Source organism: Coregonus lavaretus, assembly GCF_964263955.1.
Source record: "Coregonus lavaretus genome assembly, chromosome: 20".
In the NCBI taxonomy this organism is placed as follows: Eukaryota; Metazoa; Chordata; class Actinopteri; order Salmoniformes; family Salmonidae; genus Coregonus; species Coregonus lavaretus.
Window position 1 is genome coordinate 21,377,002 of NC_140007.1, and position 16,737 is coordinate 21,393,738.

The 16,737-nt window shown below is 48.2% G+C and overlaps 1 protein-coding gene across 1 annotated transcript in view; it reads left to right on the plus strand.

Moving 5' to 3' along the window:
• The window catches only part of LOC311147462 (extracellular sulfatase Sulf-2-like), a gene marked incomplete at its 3' end in the record, with an annotated part of 31,330 nt that extends 15,476 nt beyond the window's left edge, over positions 1-15,854 (plus strand). The window contains exons 6-8 of the mRNA XM_084184165.1: positions 177-352; positions 14,476-14,604; positions 15,794-15,854. Coding sequence (XP_084040291.1) covers positions 177-352; positions 14,476-14,604; positions 15,794-15,854 — 366 coding nt within the window. The remainder of the gene's footprint in view (positions 1-176; positions 353-14,475; positions 14,605-15,793) is intronic.
• Between the last annotated feature and the right edge of the window lie 883 nt (positions 15,855-16,737).

The window sequence follows — 16,737 nt, forward strand, 5'->3', positions numbered from 1 at the left end:
ATGCACGAATGACTGTAAGTCACTTTGTATAAAAGCGTCTGCTAAATTACATATATTATATGATATTATTCCTTCAATTTCTTTTCCATCTGTACCTTTCCGTGGCATTAGAAGATGATAAACACACCCCATTGTTTATTGAGACATGTTTGGAAGGTATCTGTTCTGTGTTCTAGGTGTATAACATGTTGGGTGAGACTGGGGAACTGGACAACACCTATATCATCTACACAGCTGACCATGGCTACCACGTTGGCCAGTTTGGACTGGTCAAGGGCAAGTCCATGCCCTACGAGTTTGACATCCGAGTGCCCTTCTACATCCGAGGACCCAACGTGGAGGCAGGAGCCATGTAAGTGTGTGTGGGAGTGGGTGGGTGGTATGGCTGTATTATCTTTACCCGGAAGGGTACTGTGGATGACTTAACCCCTGTGGGACTGATTCAATCATCTATACATCCATCCATACAGTACCAGTCAAAAGTTTGGACACACCTACTCATTTAAGGGTTTTTCTTTATTTTTACTATTTTTTACAATGTAGAATAATAGTGAAGACATCAAAACTATGAAATAACACATATGGAATCATGTAGTAATCAAAAAAGTGTTAAACAAATCAAAATATATTTTACATTTGAGATTCTTCAAATAGCCACCCTTTGCCTTGATGACAGCTTTGCACACTCTTGGCATTCTCTCAACCAGCTTCATGAGGTAGCACCTGGAATGCATTTCAATTAACAGATGTGCCTTCTTAAAAGTTAATGTACTCTACCAGTCAAAAGTTAATATGTGTTATTTCATAGTTGTCTTCACTATTATTCTACAATGTAAAAAAAACTTTTGACTGGTAGTGTACATTAAGTAAAATGTATAATTACAAAACCTCTAAATCCTCTATATAGCTGGTCTATCCCACTTATGACTCCTTAAGATCACTGACAGACCGACAGACAGAGACCGACCGACAGACAGAGACCAACCGACAGACAGACAGACAGAGACCGACCGACCGACAGACACCAACCGACAGACAGAGACCGACCAACCGACAGAGACCGACCGACCGACAGAGACCGACCGACAGACAGAGACCGACCGACAGACAGAGACCGACCGAGATCGACAGACAGACCGAGACCGACAGACAGTGATATTACGTCTTTTTTACAGTATTAGTTAATGTTTGGAATATTGAGAGCTGCATAAGGATTTGGAGGATGAGGACATTCCATGTATTTATTTCTGTCACTGGTGGGTACCAGAAGTTATGCGGGCCAAGATAGCTGGGGGGCCACTGGTGCTAATCTTAGAAGGAGTATGTGATGGAATATACTGACTAGGGTGCAACACAATACCATATAGGGGGATCCTATTGTAGGTGATGAGTGACAGTCAATAATGGTTGGCAACAGTTGGATGGAATTAGCTCAGAAAGCATTATATAAACTAAGAGGTTTTCTATGTAAGTCATTCAGATAACAATAGGCTACGCCCGTACCGCTTGCCATGTGAATCCGGTACTGTAATATTCAATACTTTGAATCAACTCTCCATGTACAGTGAGGGAAAAAAGTGTTTAATCCCCCGCTGATTTTGTACGTTTGCCCACTGACAAAGACATGATCAGTCTATAATTTTTATGGTAGGTTTATTTGAACAGTGAGAGACAGAATAACAACAACAAAATCCAGAAAACGCATGTCAAAAATGTTATAAATTGATTTGCATTTTATTGAGGGAAATAAGTATTTGACCCCTCTGCAAAACATGACTTAGTACTTGGTGGCAAAACCCTTGTTGGCAATCACAGAGGTCACACGTTTCTTGTAGTTGGCCACCAGGTTTGCACACATCTCAGGAGGGATTTTGTTCCACTCCTCTTTGCAGATCTTCTCCAAGTCATTAAGGTTTGGAGGCTGACGTTTGGCAACTCGAACCTTCAGCTCCCTCCACAGATTTTCTATGAGATTAATGTCTGGAGACTGGCTAGGCCACTCCAGGACCTTAATGTGCTTCTTCTTGAGCCACTCCTTTGTTGCCTTGGCTGTGTGTTTTGGGTCATTGTCATGCTGGATACCCATACACGACCCATTGTCAATGCCCTGGCTGAGGGAAGGAGGTTCTCACCCAAGATTTGACGGTACATGGCCCCGTCCATCGTCCCTTTGAAGCGGTGAAGTTGTCCTGTCCCCTTAGCAGAAAAAAACCTCAAAGCATAATGTTTCCACCTCCATGTTTGACGGTGGGGATGGTGTTCTTGGGGTCATAGGCAGCATTCCTCCTCCTCCAAACACGGCGAGTTGAGTTGATGCCAAAGAACTCGATTTTGGTCTCATCTGACCACAACACTTTCACCCAGTTCTCCTCTGAATCATTCAGATGTTCATTGGCAAACTTCAGACGGGCCTGTATATGGGCTTTCTTGAGCAGGGGGACCTTGCGGGAAATGCAGGATTTCAGTCCTTCACAGCGTAGTGTGTTACCAATTGTTTTCTTGGTGACTATGGTCCCAGCTGCCTTGAGATCATTGACAAGATCCTACCGTGTAGTTCTGGGCTGATTCCTCATCGTTCTCATGATCATTGCAACTCCATGAGGTGAGATCTTGCATGGAGCCCCAGGCCGGGAGGAGATTGACAGTTCTTTTGTGTTTCTTCCATTTGCGAATAATCGCACCAACTGTTGTCACCTTCTCACCAAGCTGCTTGGCGATGGTCTTGTAGCCCATTCCAGCCTTGTGTAGGTCTACAATCTTGTCCCTGACATCCTTGGAGAGCTCTTTGGTCTTGGCCATGGTGGAGAGTTTGGAATCTGATTGATTGATTGCTTCTGTGGACAGGTGTCTTTTATACAGGTAACAAGCTGAGATTAGGAGCACTCCCTTTAAGAGTGTGCTCCTAATCTCAGCTCGTTACCTGTATAAAAGACACCTGGGAGCCAGAAATCTTTCTGATTGAGAGGGGGTCAAATACTTATTTCCCTCATTAAAATGCAAATCAATTCATAACATTTTTGACATGCGTTTTTCTGGATGTTTTTGTTGTTATTCTGTCTCTCACTGCCCAAATAAACCTACCATTAAAATTATAGACTGATCATTTCTTTGTCAGTGGGCAAATGTACAAAATCAGCAGGGGATCAAATACTTTTTTCCCTCACTGTAAGTGTTTAACTATTCTCTTACATCCTGAATTACTCGATACCAGAAAACTCATCATAACAGACAGACAGAGACCGACTGACAGACTGACAGACAGACAGACAGACAGACAGACAGACAGACAGACAGAGACCGACCAACAGACCGACAGAGACTGACCGACCGACAGAGACAGACCGACCGACAGAGACAGACCGACCGACAGAGACAGACCGACCGACCGACAGAGACCGACCGACCGACAGACAGAGACCGACCGACAGACGGAGACCGACCGAGACCGACCGACCGACAGAGACCGACCGAGACCGACAGACAGAGACCGACAGACAAACAGAGACCGACAGAGACCAACCGACAGACAGAGACCGACCGAGAGATAGACAGAGACCGACAGACAGACAGACATACAGTGAAAGACAGACACCGACTGACTGACTGACAGACAGACAGACAGAGACCGACCGACTGACAGACTGACAGCTAGAGGCCGACTGACTGACTGACAGATAGAGACCGACAGATAGACAGACAGACAGACAGAAAGAGACTGACTGACAGACAGACAGACTGACAGACAGAGACTGACAGACAGACAGAGACCGACTGACAAACAGAGACCGACCGACTGACTGACAGACAGACAGAGACCGACCGACAGACAGACAGACAGACAGACAGATAGACAGACAGATAGACAGACAGACAGACAGACAGACAGAGACCGACCGACCGACCGACCGACAGACAGACAGAGACCGACAGACCGACAGACAGTGACAGACCGACCGACAAGCAGAGACCGACCAACCGACCGACATAGACCGACCGAACGAGACTGACCGACAGACAGAGTCCGACAGACAGACAGAGACCGACAGACAGACAGAGACCAACCGACAAACAGAGACCGACAGACAGAAAGACAGACAGAGACCGAGTGACAGAAAGACAGACAGAGACCGAGTGACAGACAGAGACCGACTGACTGACTGACTGACTGACTGACAGACAGACAGACAGAGACCAACCGACAGACAGAGACCGACAGACAGACAGACAGAGACTGACCAACCAGCCGACCGACAGACAGAGACCGACAGACAGACAGACCGACCGACCGACCGACCGACAGACAGAGACCGACCGACAGACAGAGACCGACTGACAGACAGAGACCGACCGACCGACTGACAAACAGAGACTGACGGACCGACTGACTGACTGACAGACAGACAGAGACTAACCGACAGACAGAGACTGACAGACAAACAGAGACCGACCGAGACCGACCGACCGGCCGACCGACAGACCGAGACCGACCGACCGACAGACAGAGACCGACTGACAGACAGACAGAGACCGACTGACAGAGACCGAGTGACAGACAAAGACCGACTGACAGATAGAGACCGAGTTACAGACAGACAGAGACCGACTGACAGACAGACACCGACCGACCGACCGACTGACAGACAGAGACCGACCGACCGACTGACAAACAGAGACTGACGGACCGACTGACAGACAGAGACCGACCGACAGACAGACAGACAGACAGACAGAGACCGACCGACCGACCGGCCGACAGACAGAGACCGACAGACAGACAGACCGACCGACAGACAGAGACCGACCGACAGACAGAGACCGACAGACAGAGAGAGACCGACTGACAGAGACCGACTGACAGACAGACAGACAGACAGAGACCGACTGACTGACAGACAGAGACTGACAGACAGAGACCGACAGACAGACAGACAGACAGACTGACCGACCGACCGACTGACTGACTGACAGACAGACAGACAGACAGACAGACAGACAGACAGACAGACAGACAGACAGACAGACAGACAGACAGACAGACAGACAGACAGACAGACAGACAGACAGACAGACAGGCAGACAGACAGACAGACAGACAGACAGACAGGCAGACAGAGACTGACTGACTGACTGACGACTGACTGACTGACTGACAGTGACTGACAGAGAGACAGACAGAAACCGACTTACAAACAGACTGAGACCATCCGACTGTTACAAATTGTTTTCTTGGTGACTATGGTCCCAGTTGCCTTGAGATCATTGACAAGATCCTCCCGTGTAGTTCTGGGCTGATTCCTCATCGTTCTCATGATCATTGCAACTCCACGAGGTGAGATCTTGCATGGAGCCCCAGGCCGGGAGGAGATTGACAGTTCTTTTGTGTTTCTTCCATTTGCGAATAATCGCACCAACTGTTGTCACCTTCTCACCAAGCTGCTTGGCGATGGTCTTGTAGCCCATTCCAGCCTTGTGTAGGTCTACAATCTTGTCCCTGAATTACATAGTCATAAATAAGTCATATGCACACAGCTGCCGCAGATGAGAGACAGCTGTTTTAGGATAGTCCGTTTTCTCATTAATAACCAAATTACAATATATTGAATACAATTACTTAAGCCATTATTAAATCAGGCAAATCCATTTGTATAGTAATACATAGGCTAGTAGATAATGACAATGTAAATTACAAGGATAATGATGGTGATGATGACTATTAGGCTGTTATTATCATTTATTATCATACCCACAAATATCAATATCATGTTTATTATGGAGCCATCAATATATAACGTCTTCACAATTTGAGTGGAAAGTTTAACTGTAGCTCATAGCCTAATAGTGCAATAAATAATCATAACAGACAGACAGAGACCAACAGACAGACAGACAGACCGACTGACAGAGACCGACTGACAGACTGACAGACAGACAGACAGACAGACAGACAGAGAGACAGACAGACAGACAGACAGAGACCGACCAACAGACCGAAAGAGACCGACAGACCGACAGAGACCGACCGACCGACAGAGACCGACCGACAGAGACAGACCGACCGACAGAGACAGACCGACCGACAGAGACCGGCCGACCGACAGACAGAGATCGGCCGACCGACAGACAGAGACCGACCGACCGACCGACAGAGACCGACCGACCGACAGAGACTGACCGACCGACAGACAGAGACCGACGACAGACAGAGACCGACAGAGACCGACCGACAGACAGAGACCGACCGAGACCGACAGACAGAGACCGACAGACAATCAGAGACCGACAGAGACTAACAGACAGACAGAGACCGACCGAGAGACAGACAGAGACCGACAGACAGACAGACAGTGACAGACAGACAGACAGACACCGACTAACTGACTGACAGACTGACAGAGACCGACCGACTGACTGACTGACAGCTAGAGGCCGAATGACTGACTGGACTGACAGATAGAGACCGACAGATAGACAGACAGACAGACAGAAAGAGACTGACTGACAGACAGACAGACAGACTGACAGACAGAGACTGACAGACAGACAGAGACCGACTGACAAACAGAGACCGACCGACTGACAGACAGACAGACAGACAGACAGACAGACAGACAGAGACCGACCGACCGACCGACAGACAGACAGAGACCGACCGACAGACAGACAGACAGACAGAGACCGACAGACCGACAGACAGACAGACAGTGACAGACCGACCGACAAGCAGAGACCGACCAACCGACCGACATAGACCGACTGACCGAGACTGACCGACAGACAGAGTCCGACAGACAGACAGAGACCGACAGACAAACAGAGACCGACAGACAGAAAGATAGACAGAGGCCGAGTGACAGACAGAGACCGACTGACTGACTGACAGACAGACAGAGACCAACCGACAGACAGAGACCGACAGACAGACAGACAGAGACCGACCAACCGGCCGACCGACAGACAGAGACTGACAGACAGACGGACAGACAGACTGACCGGCCGACAGACAGAGACCAACCGACAGACAGAGACCGACTGACAGACAGACAGAGACCGACTGACAGAGACCGAGTGACAGACAAAGACCGACTGACAGACAGACACCGACCGACCGACCGACCGACCGACTGACTGACAGACAGAGACCGACCGACTGACAAACAGAGACTGACGGACCGACTGACAGACAGAGACTGACAGAGAGACAGACAGAGACCGACTGACAGACAGACAGAGACCGACTGACAGACCGACAGACCAACCGACTGACTGACAGACAGACAGACAGACAGACAGACAGACAGACAGACAGACTGACAGAGACCGACTGACTGACAGACCGACAGACCGACCGACAGACCGACTGACAGACAGAGATTGACAGAGAGACAGACAGAGACCGACTGACAGACAGACAGAGATCGACCGACTGACAGATAGACAGAGACTGACCGACTGACAGACAGAGACCGACAGACCGACAAACAGAGACAGACCGACAGACAGACAGCGACAGACCGACCGACAAGCAGAGACCGACCGACAGACAGAGATCGACCGACTGACAGAGACCGACCGACAGAGACTGACCGACAGACAGAGACTGACAGACTGAGACCAACCGACCGACAGAGACCGACCGACCGACAGACTGAGACCGACCAATCAACAGAGACCGACCGACCGACAGACAGAGACCGACCGACCAACAGAGACCGACCGACAGAGACCGACCGACCGACCGACAGAGAACGACCGACCGACAGACCGAGACCGAAAAAACCGAGACCGACCGACCGACAGAGACCGACCGACAGACAGAGACCGATCGACAGAGACCGACCGACAGAGACCGACCGACACACAGAGACCGACCGAGACCGACCGACAGACAGAGACCGACCGACAGACAGAGACCGACCGACATACAGACATAGACGACAGACAGACAGACAGACAGTGACAGACAGACAGACAGAGACTGACTGACTGACTGACTGACAGACAGACAGAGACCGACTGACTGACTGACAGACAGACAAACACAGACAGACAGACAGACAGACAGACAGGCAGACAGACAGACAGACAGACAGAGACCGACAGACAGACAGAGACCGAGTAACAGACAGAGACCGACTGACTGACAGAGGGAGGGGGAAGGATGAGGAGTTCAATAGAACAACAGTAACATCTGCCTGATCACAGTGATTGACTTTGTTTTGATCTCATTTGTTTCTCTAGACCCAGTCCTGATCCAGCTTGGATTATTTAGATCAGGGGTGTCAAACTCATTTTGCCCCGGGGGGCGCATTCGGTCTTCAACGAGGTCCGCACTGAAAATGTGTTATATTTTCTTGCCGTCAAAATGTGCAAAACATAGTCCTCTATTGATCGTTTTTTGAATTTTCTATGCTCCTTGACTGTCTAGCTTTCATTTCGGTGATTGATTATTAGCGAGATGGACACAGTCAAGAAACTGTTTCAATTTGGTTTTAAAGTAGTCAGTTTAACATCACCACTCAGTGTTAAGCCCTGTAGAGCCAGGGGACAGGTCACTCAGACCATCATCCATGTCCCTCTGTACTGCTGCTCTATGTCGTCACCTCTCAGCAATGCACAGCCAGTCTCATCCCCCCACCCCAGCCTCAACCTGAACCCACCTCTCCCCAATCCTCTGGCTCTCCGTCTCCCCTCCACTTCTCAAATCAAATCAAATCAAATTGTATTTGCCACATGCGCCGAATACAACAGGTGTAGACATTACAGTGAAATGCTTACTTACAAGCCCTTAACCAACAATGCAAAGTAAAACAAATAAAAAAAGTGTTAAGCAAAAAAAATCTAAGCAAATAACTAAAGAGCAGCAGTGGTCCTCTGTAGCTCAGCTGGTAGAGCACGGCGCTTGTAACGCCAAGGTAGTTGGTTCGATCCCCGGGACCACCCATACACAAAAAAAAATAATGCATGCATGACTGTAAGTCGCTTTGGATAAAAGCGTCTGCTAAATGGCATATTATTATTATTATTATTATAAAATAAAATAACAGTAGAGAGGCTATATACATGGGGGTACAGGTGCAGAGTCAATGTGCGGGGGCCCCCGAATAGTCGAGGTAATTGCGGTAATATGTACATGTGGGTAGAGTTAAAGTGACTATGCATGAATAATAAACAGAGTAGCGGCAGAGTAAAAAAGGGGGACGGGGTGGGGGTGGGGGGGCAGTGCAAATTTTCCGGGGAGCCATGATTAGCTGTTCAGGAGTCTTATGGCTTGGGGGTAGAAGCTGTTAAGAAGCCTTTTGGACCTACACTTGGCGCTCCGGTACCGCTTGCCGTGCGGTAGCAGAGAGAACAGTCTATGACTAGGGTGGCTGGAGTCTTTGACAATTTTTAGGGCCTTCCTCTGACACCGCCTGGTATAGAGGTCCTGGATGGCAGGAAGCTTGGCCCCAGTGATGTACTGGGCCGTACGCACTACCCTCTGTAGTGCCTTGCAGTCGGAGGCCGAGCAGTTGCCATACCAGGCGGTGATGCAACCAGTCAGGATGCTCTCGATGGTGCAGCTGTAGAACTTTCTGAGGATCTGTGGACCCATGCCAAATCTTTTCATTCTCCTGAGGGGGAATAGGCTTTGTCGTGCCCTCTTCACGACTGTCTTGGTGTGTTTGGACCATGATCATTCATTAGTGATGTGGACACCAAGGAACTTGAAGCTCTCAACCTGTTCCACTACAGCCCCGTCGATGAGAATGGGGGCGTGCTCAGTCCTCTTTTTTTTCCTGTAGTCCACAATCATTTCCATTGTCTTGATCACGTTGAGGGAGAGGTTGTTATTCTGGCACCACACAGCCAGGTCTCTGACCTCCTCCCTATATGCTGTCTCATCGTTGTCGGTGATCAGGCCTACCACTGTTGTGTCATCGGCAAACTTAATGATGGTGTTGGAGTCGTGCCTGGCCATGCAGTCATGGGTGAACAGGAGGGGACTGAGCACGCAACACTGAGGGGCCCCCGTGTTGAGGATCAGCGTGGCAGATGTGTTGTTACCTACCCTTACCACCTGGGGGCGGCCCGTCAGGAAGTCCAGGATCCAGTTGCAGAGGGAGGTGTTTAGTCCCAGGATCCTTAGCTTAGTGATGAGCTTTGAGGGCACTATGGTTGAGCTGTAGTCAATAAATAGCATTCTCACGTAGGTGTTCCTCTTGTCCAGGTGGGAAAGGGCAGTGTGGAGTGCAATAGAGATTGCATCATCTGTGGATCTGTTGGGGCAATATGCAAATTGGAGTGGGTCTAGGGTTTTTGGGATAATGGTGTTGATGTGAGCCATGACCAGCCTTTCAAAGCACTTCATAGCTACAGACGTAAGTGCTACAGGTCGGTAGTCATTTAGGCAGGTAATCTTAGTGTCCTTGGGCACAGGGACTATGGTGGTCTGCTTGAAACATGTTGGTATTACAGACTCAGTCAGGGACATGTTGAAAATGTCAGTGAAGACACTTGCCAGTTGGTCAGCACATGCTCGGAGTACACGTCCTGGTAATCCGTCTGGCCCTGCAGCCTTGTGAATGTTGACCTGCTTAAAAGTCTTACTCACATCGGCTATGGAGAGTGTGATCACATAGTCATCCGGAACAGCTGGTGCTCTCATGCATGCTTCAGTGTTGCTTGCCTCGAAGCGAGCATAGAAGTGATTTAGCTCGTCTGGTAGGCTTGTGTCACTGGGCAGCTCGTTGCTGTGCTTCCCTTTGTAGTCTGTAATAGTTTTCAAGCCCTGCCACATCCGACGAGCGTCAGACCCGGTGTAGTACGATTCAATCTTAGTCCTGTATTGACTCTTTGCCTGTTTGATGGTTCGTCGGAGGGCATAGCGGGATTTCTTATAAGCGTCCGGGTTAGAGTCCCGCTCCTTGAAAGCGGCAGCTCTAGCCTTTAGCTCAGTGCGGATGTTGCCTGTAATCCATGGCTTCTGGTTGGGGTATGTACGTACGGTCACTGTGGGGATGACGTCATCGATGCACTTATTGATGAAGCCAGTGACTGATGTGGCATACTCCTCAATGCTATCTGAAGAATCCCGGAACATATTCCAGTCTGTGCTTGCAAAACAGTCCTGTAACTTAGCATCTGCGTCATCTGACCACTTTTTTATTAACCGAGTCACTGGTGCTTCCTGCTTTAGTTTTTGCTTATAAGCAGGAATCAGGAGGATAGAGTTATGGTCAGATTTGCCAAATGGAGGGCGAGGGAGAGCTTTGTATGCGTCTCTGTGTGTGGAGTAAAGGTGGTCTAGAGTTTTTTTTCCTCTGGTTGCACATTTAATATGCTGGTAGAAATTAGGTAGAACGGATTTAAGTTTCCCTGCAATAAAGTCACCGGCCACTAGGAGCGCTGCCTCTGGATGAGCATTTTCCTGTTTACTTATGGCCTTATACAGCTCCTTGAGTGCAGTCTTAGTGCCAGCATTGGTTTGTGGTTGTATATAGATAGCTACGAAAAATATAGAAGAAAACTCTCTTGGTAAATAGTGTGGTCTACAGCTTATCATGAGATACTCTACCTCAGGCGAGCAAAACCTTGAGACTTCCTTAGTATCCTCTCCTTCCTCTCCCCTCCCCTTCTCTCCTCTCCTTCCTCTTCCCTCCCCTTCTCTCCTCTCCTTCCTCTCCCCTCCCCTCCCCTCCCCTTCTCTCCTTTTCTCTCCTCCCCTTACTCCCTCACAAGGTTTTGGATTGAATTACATTAGTGTTGTTTACCACCGGCAGGGTGTGTGTGTGTCTCTGCACTCTGTTCCCTGGAAAAGCAGATTACGCAGCAAAAGCCATTTCACGAGGAGATCATGAGATTTCTCAGTTAGTGTGAAAAAGTGGGCGGAGTGGGGTGAAGATTTAGGGAGGGGGGAGGGGGCCTAGGATGGGGGATATACATTTAGAGGGATTGTAAAGATAATACACTGCTCAAAAAAATAAAGGGAACACTTAAACAACACATCCTAGATCTGAATGAATGAAATAATATTATTAACTACTTTTTTCTTTACATAGTTGAATGTGCTGACAACAAAATCACACAAAAATTATCAATGGAAATCAAATTTATCAACCCATGGAGGTCTGGATTTGGAGTCACCCTCAAAATTAAAGTGGAAAACCACACTCCAGGCTGATCCAACTTTGATGTAATGTCCTTAAAACAAGTCAAAATGAGGCTCAGTAGTGTGTGTGGCCTCCACGTGCCTTTATGACCTCCCTACAACACCTGGGCATGCTCCTGATGAGGTGGTGGATGGTCTCCTGAGGGATCTCCTCCCAGACCTGGACTAAAGCATCCGCCAACTCCTGGACAGCCTGTGGTGCAACGTGGCGTTGGTGGATGGAGCGAGACATGATGTCCCAGATGTGCTCAATTTGATTCAGGTCTGGGGAACGGGCGGGACAGTCCATAGCATCAATGCCTTCCTCTTGCAGGAACTGCTGACACACTCCAGCCACATGAGGTCTAGCATTGTCTTGCATTAGGAGGAACCCAGGGCCAACCGCACCAGCATATGGTCTCACAAGGGGTCTGAGGATCTCATCTCGGTACCTAATGGCAGTCAGGCTACCTCTGGCGAGCACATGGAGGGCTGTGCGGCCCCCCAAAGAAATGCCACCCCACACCATGACTGACCCACCGCCAAACTGGTCATGCTGGAGGATGTTGCAGGCAGCAGAACGTTCTCCACGGCGTCTCCAGACTCTGTCATGTCTGTCACATGTGCTCAGTGTGAACCTACTTTCATCTGTGAAGAGCACAGGGCACCAGTGGCGAATTTGCCAATCTTGGTGTTCTCTGGCAAATGCCAAACGTCCTGCACGGTATTGGGCTGTAAGCACAACCCCCACCTGTGGACGTCGGGCCCTCATATCACCCTCATGGAGTCTGTTTCTGACCGTTTGAGCAGACACATGCACATTTGTGGCCTGCTGGTGGTCATTTTGCAGGGCTCTGGCAGTGCTCCTCCTGCTCCTCCTTGCACAAAGGCGGAGGTAGCGGTCCTGCTGCTTGGTTGTTGCCCTCCTACGGCCTCCTCCACGTCTCCTGATGTACTGGCCTGTCTCCTGGTAGCGCCTCCATGCTCTGGACACTACGCTGACAGACACAGCAAACCTTCTTGCCACAGCTCGCATTGATGTGCCATCCTGGATGAGCTGCACTACCTGAGCCACTTGTGTGGGTTGTAGACTCCGTCTCATGCTACCACTAGAGTGAAAGCACCGCCAGCATTCAAAAGTGACCAAAACATCAGCCAGGAAGCATTGGAACTGAGAAGTGGTCTGTGGTCACCACCTGCAGAACCACTTCTTTATTGGGGGTGTCTTGCTAATTGCCTATAATTTCCACCTGTTGTCTATTCCATTTGCACAACAGCATGTGACATTTATTGTCAATCAGTGTTGCTTCCTAAGTGGACAGTTTGATTTCACAGAAGTGTGATTGATTTGGAGTTACATTGTGTTGTTTAAGTGTTCCCTTTATTTTTTTGAGCAGTGTATATTTATGGTGATTGGACTGGTTAAGGGCGTCCGCATGCTACCCAGCCGAAACAGTTCGGAGGAGTTTGTGCATATATTATGACAACATTTTGTGACGTTTTTGTTTGTTTTGGACTTCGGTAACGGTGATTTCGGCTGTTCGGGCACACATTCTTTTTTCTGAGGCAAGCCGAAGTCGGTAGCGGAAGTCTACGCCCCTTCGTCGGTGATTGGTCAACAGTAGGGATTCTTCAATAAAGTATTTGTTGTCCTTCAACGACAGATGACTAGTTTTCATGCACATTTTTTCATAGAGAAATACTGCACCAAACATCTTAGTTAGATGTAAAATTGCTTGACTAAGATCTCCTCTGCAAAAACCTCAAAATTAATGACAGATTTCTTGAGATATGTTAGATTAGTTTGGACTATTTTGAGGAATACAGTGTCTCAAAATGGACAAACACTATTGCCGCTTTTCTTCTCTTCCAAGCATTAAGTAAGTAAGCATTTCACTGTAATGTCTGCACCTGTTGTATTCGGCGCATGTGGCCAATACAATTTGATTTGATTTGAAGCGAAGGTCTTTTAAGGGAGTATGCAAGCACACACGTTGGATTTGGCGCCAGCCGAACTGAAGCATACTGACGCCTTAAGGGTTAAATACCCCCCCCCCCCCCCTTCCTTTTCCTCTTGCTGTCCTGAGGGTCATGTTCCCTCCTGCCTGGACTATAGATCTCTGGAGCAGTTATTTGTCAGCTTCATAAGATTATGATCTGTTATCTTCCCCTGCCTCCTCTACTCTCGCTCTCTCTCTCTGTTTCTCTCTCAGTCTTTCTCTCTCTCTCGCTCTTCAAAAAGACCCCACTCTCCCTCTCTCTTATCAGCTGACTTTAACTGACCAGATACCATCTGACGATGCTCGCTAATGACCTTTATCCCCTTATCTCTCCCTGCGTCTCCATAGCAACCCTCACATGGTGCTGAACATTGACCTGGCACCCACCATCCTGGACATCGCTGGCATGGACGTCCCTCCTGACATGGACGGCAAGTCCATCCTCAAGCTGCTGGACATAGAGAGACCAGTCAACAGGTGGGATATGGAACAAAAAGGGAAACACCCTGCCCATGGACCTTTCATGGCACACTCATATGATGTGTGTATTCTGTATGTTGGCAGGCCATAGATCACTGATAGAAGTAGCTATATATCCTCTAGGTGATTATATTATTATGAGTCGTACATTGGCACTGGCCACTGACAGGTCTGAGTTCCCTCAGGGTTCCTCAAAACTGTGGCACCGCACCAATCATTGGACCTGGCTCGGCCTGCCAAGTTACCATGGCGTCCATTGAGATTACATCCACATCCCAGCGACACTTTTTCCTCCTGCCCAGCCTGGATATTGCTTTCGTTAATGAAAAAAAAAATCTAAGAAAATATTAAATAATCCTTCTCCATTCTTCCAAGAAGTGTCAACGGTGACCTGTAGTAATAACTACAGGAGCTGCCCTGCCAACGCCACTGAGTGAAGGAAAGCCTTTCACCAGCGGATAATGAGTATGTGTGTGTGTATGTGTTGAGGGATTCTCTATTCTCTCTTCCAGCTCTGCAGCTGCAATCAGTGAGAGATGGACTCTCCAGCCTGTGAAATTGTCTGGCAGGCAGAGGAGTCTAGCTGGCTGGCCTGATGTGGGGCTGTGGGGATGGGTTTGCGGAAGAGAGGAGGGCGAGAGACTGGGTGGGATGGAGGAGAGCAGAGCTGTGCTGGGTGTGTGCCTGGTCACTGCTGCTGGCTGTGATGAGAATGCCCCTTACAGAGATGAGAGAGAGATGGAGACCGAGAGAAAAGGCAATGAAAGAAGAGAGATGGAGAAAGAAAGAAAGGGCAAGGGAGAAAGAGGGAGGGAGGGGGCCGATGGATCGATAACTCATATCTGAACACCCTGCCAGGAGAAGGTCAGAGCACCCAGACAAGAGACCAATTTATTCCACACACTTTCTTTTATTTTCTTCTACGTTCGATCACTTTCTTTTTTCCCGTCCTTTTCCAAAAGAACATCTGAAGGTGGTATCGATAGTTCTTCATCTGAGATAATTTGACCCAGGGCTGTTTTTGATATCCGTTCCAACCTGTTGCATTTTGTCGTCATTGGAGGCTGTCGCTCTACACAGTGTAGGAATTCTCATTTCTTCAAGCGTTACATTGTGTTCTGAATGTAGAACCTGGTCAATGAAGGAGATGGCTGATCGATTTGTCCTTTTCTCTCATGATTTTCAGGTTCCAGGTGAACAAGAAGGGGAAGGTGTGGAGAGACTCATTCCTGGTGGAGAGAGGGTGAGTCACAGGAAATAATCTCAATGTTTTAAATAACCATACTCAGTTTATTTTTTATGTCTCTGTGTGCCCATTAAGTAATCTGGTTACATTCATCTGAGTGTGTGGAAGGTTATGGAGTAGGAAAGTCTCAATGCCACATTATTTAATGAGTTTCTTGCCTTAATATTACCCTACTGATACTTGATATCAAACCATATCAGGCAAAGCTGTGGTTTACAGAATATTGTCATGACTAATCAGCATCCAGGACCATACAGTAACAGCCTAGTATAGTATATACACTGAAAAAATATGTATAATGCAACATGCAACAATTTCTAAGATTTTACTGAGTTACAGTTCATATAAGGAAATCAGTCAATTGTAATAAATCCATTAGGCCCTAATCTATGGATTTCACTGGGAATACAGATATGCATCTGTTGGTCACAGATACCTTAAAAAAAAGGTAGAGCATGGATCAGATAACCAGTCAGTATCTGGTGTGACCACCATTTGCCTCATGCAGCGCGACTCATCTCCTTCACATGGAGTTGATCAGGCTGTTGATTGTGGCCTGTGGAATGTTGTCCCACTCCGCTTCAATGGCTGTGCGAAGTTGCTGGATATTGCCGGGAATTGGAACACGCTGTCGTACACGTCGATCCAGAGCATCCCAAACATGGTCAATGGGTGACATGTTTGGTGAGTATGCAGGCCATGGAAGAACTGGGCCATTTTCAGCTTCCAGGAATTGTGTACAGATCCTTGCGACATGGGGCCATGCATTATTATGCTGAAACATGAGGTAATGGCGGCGGATGAATGGCACAACAATGGGCCTTAGGATCTCGTCACGGTATCTCTGTGCATTCAAATTGCCATCGATAAAATGCAATTGTGTT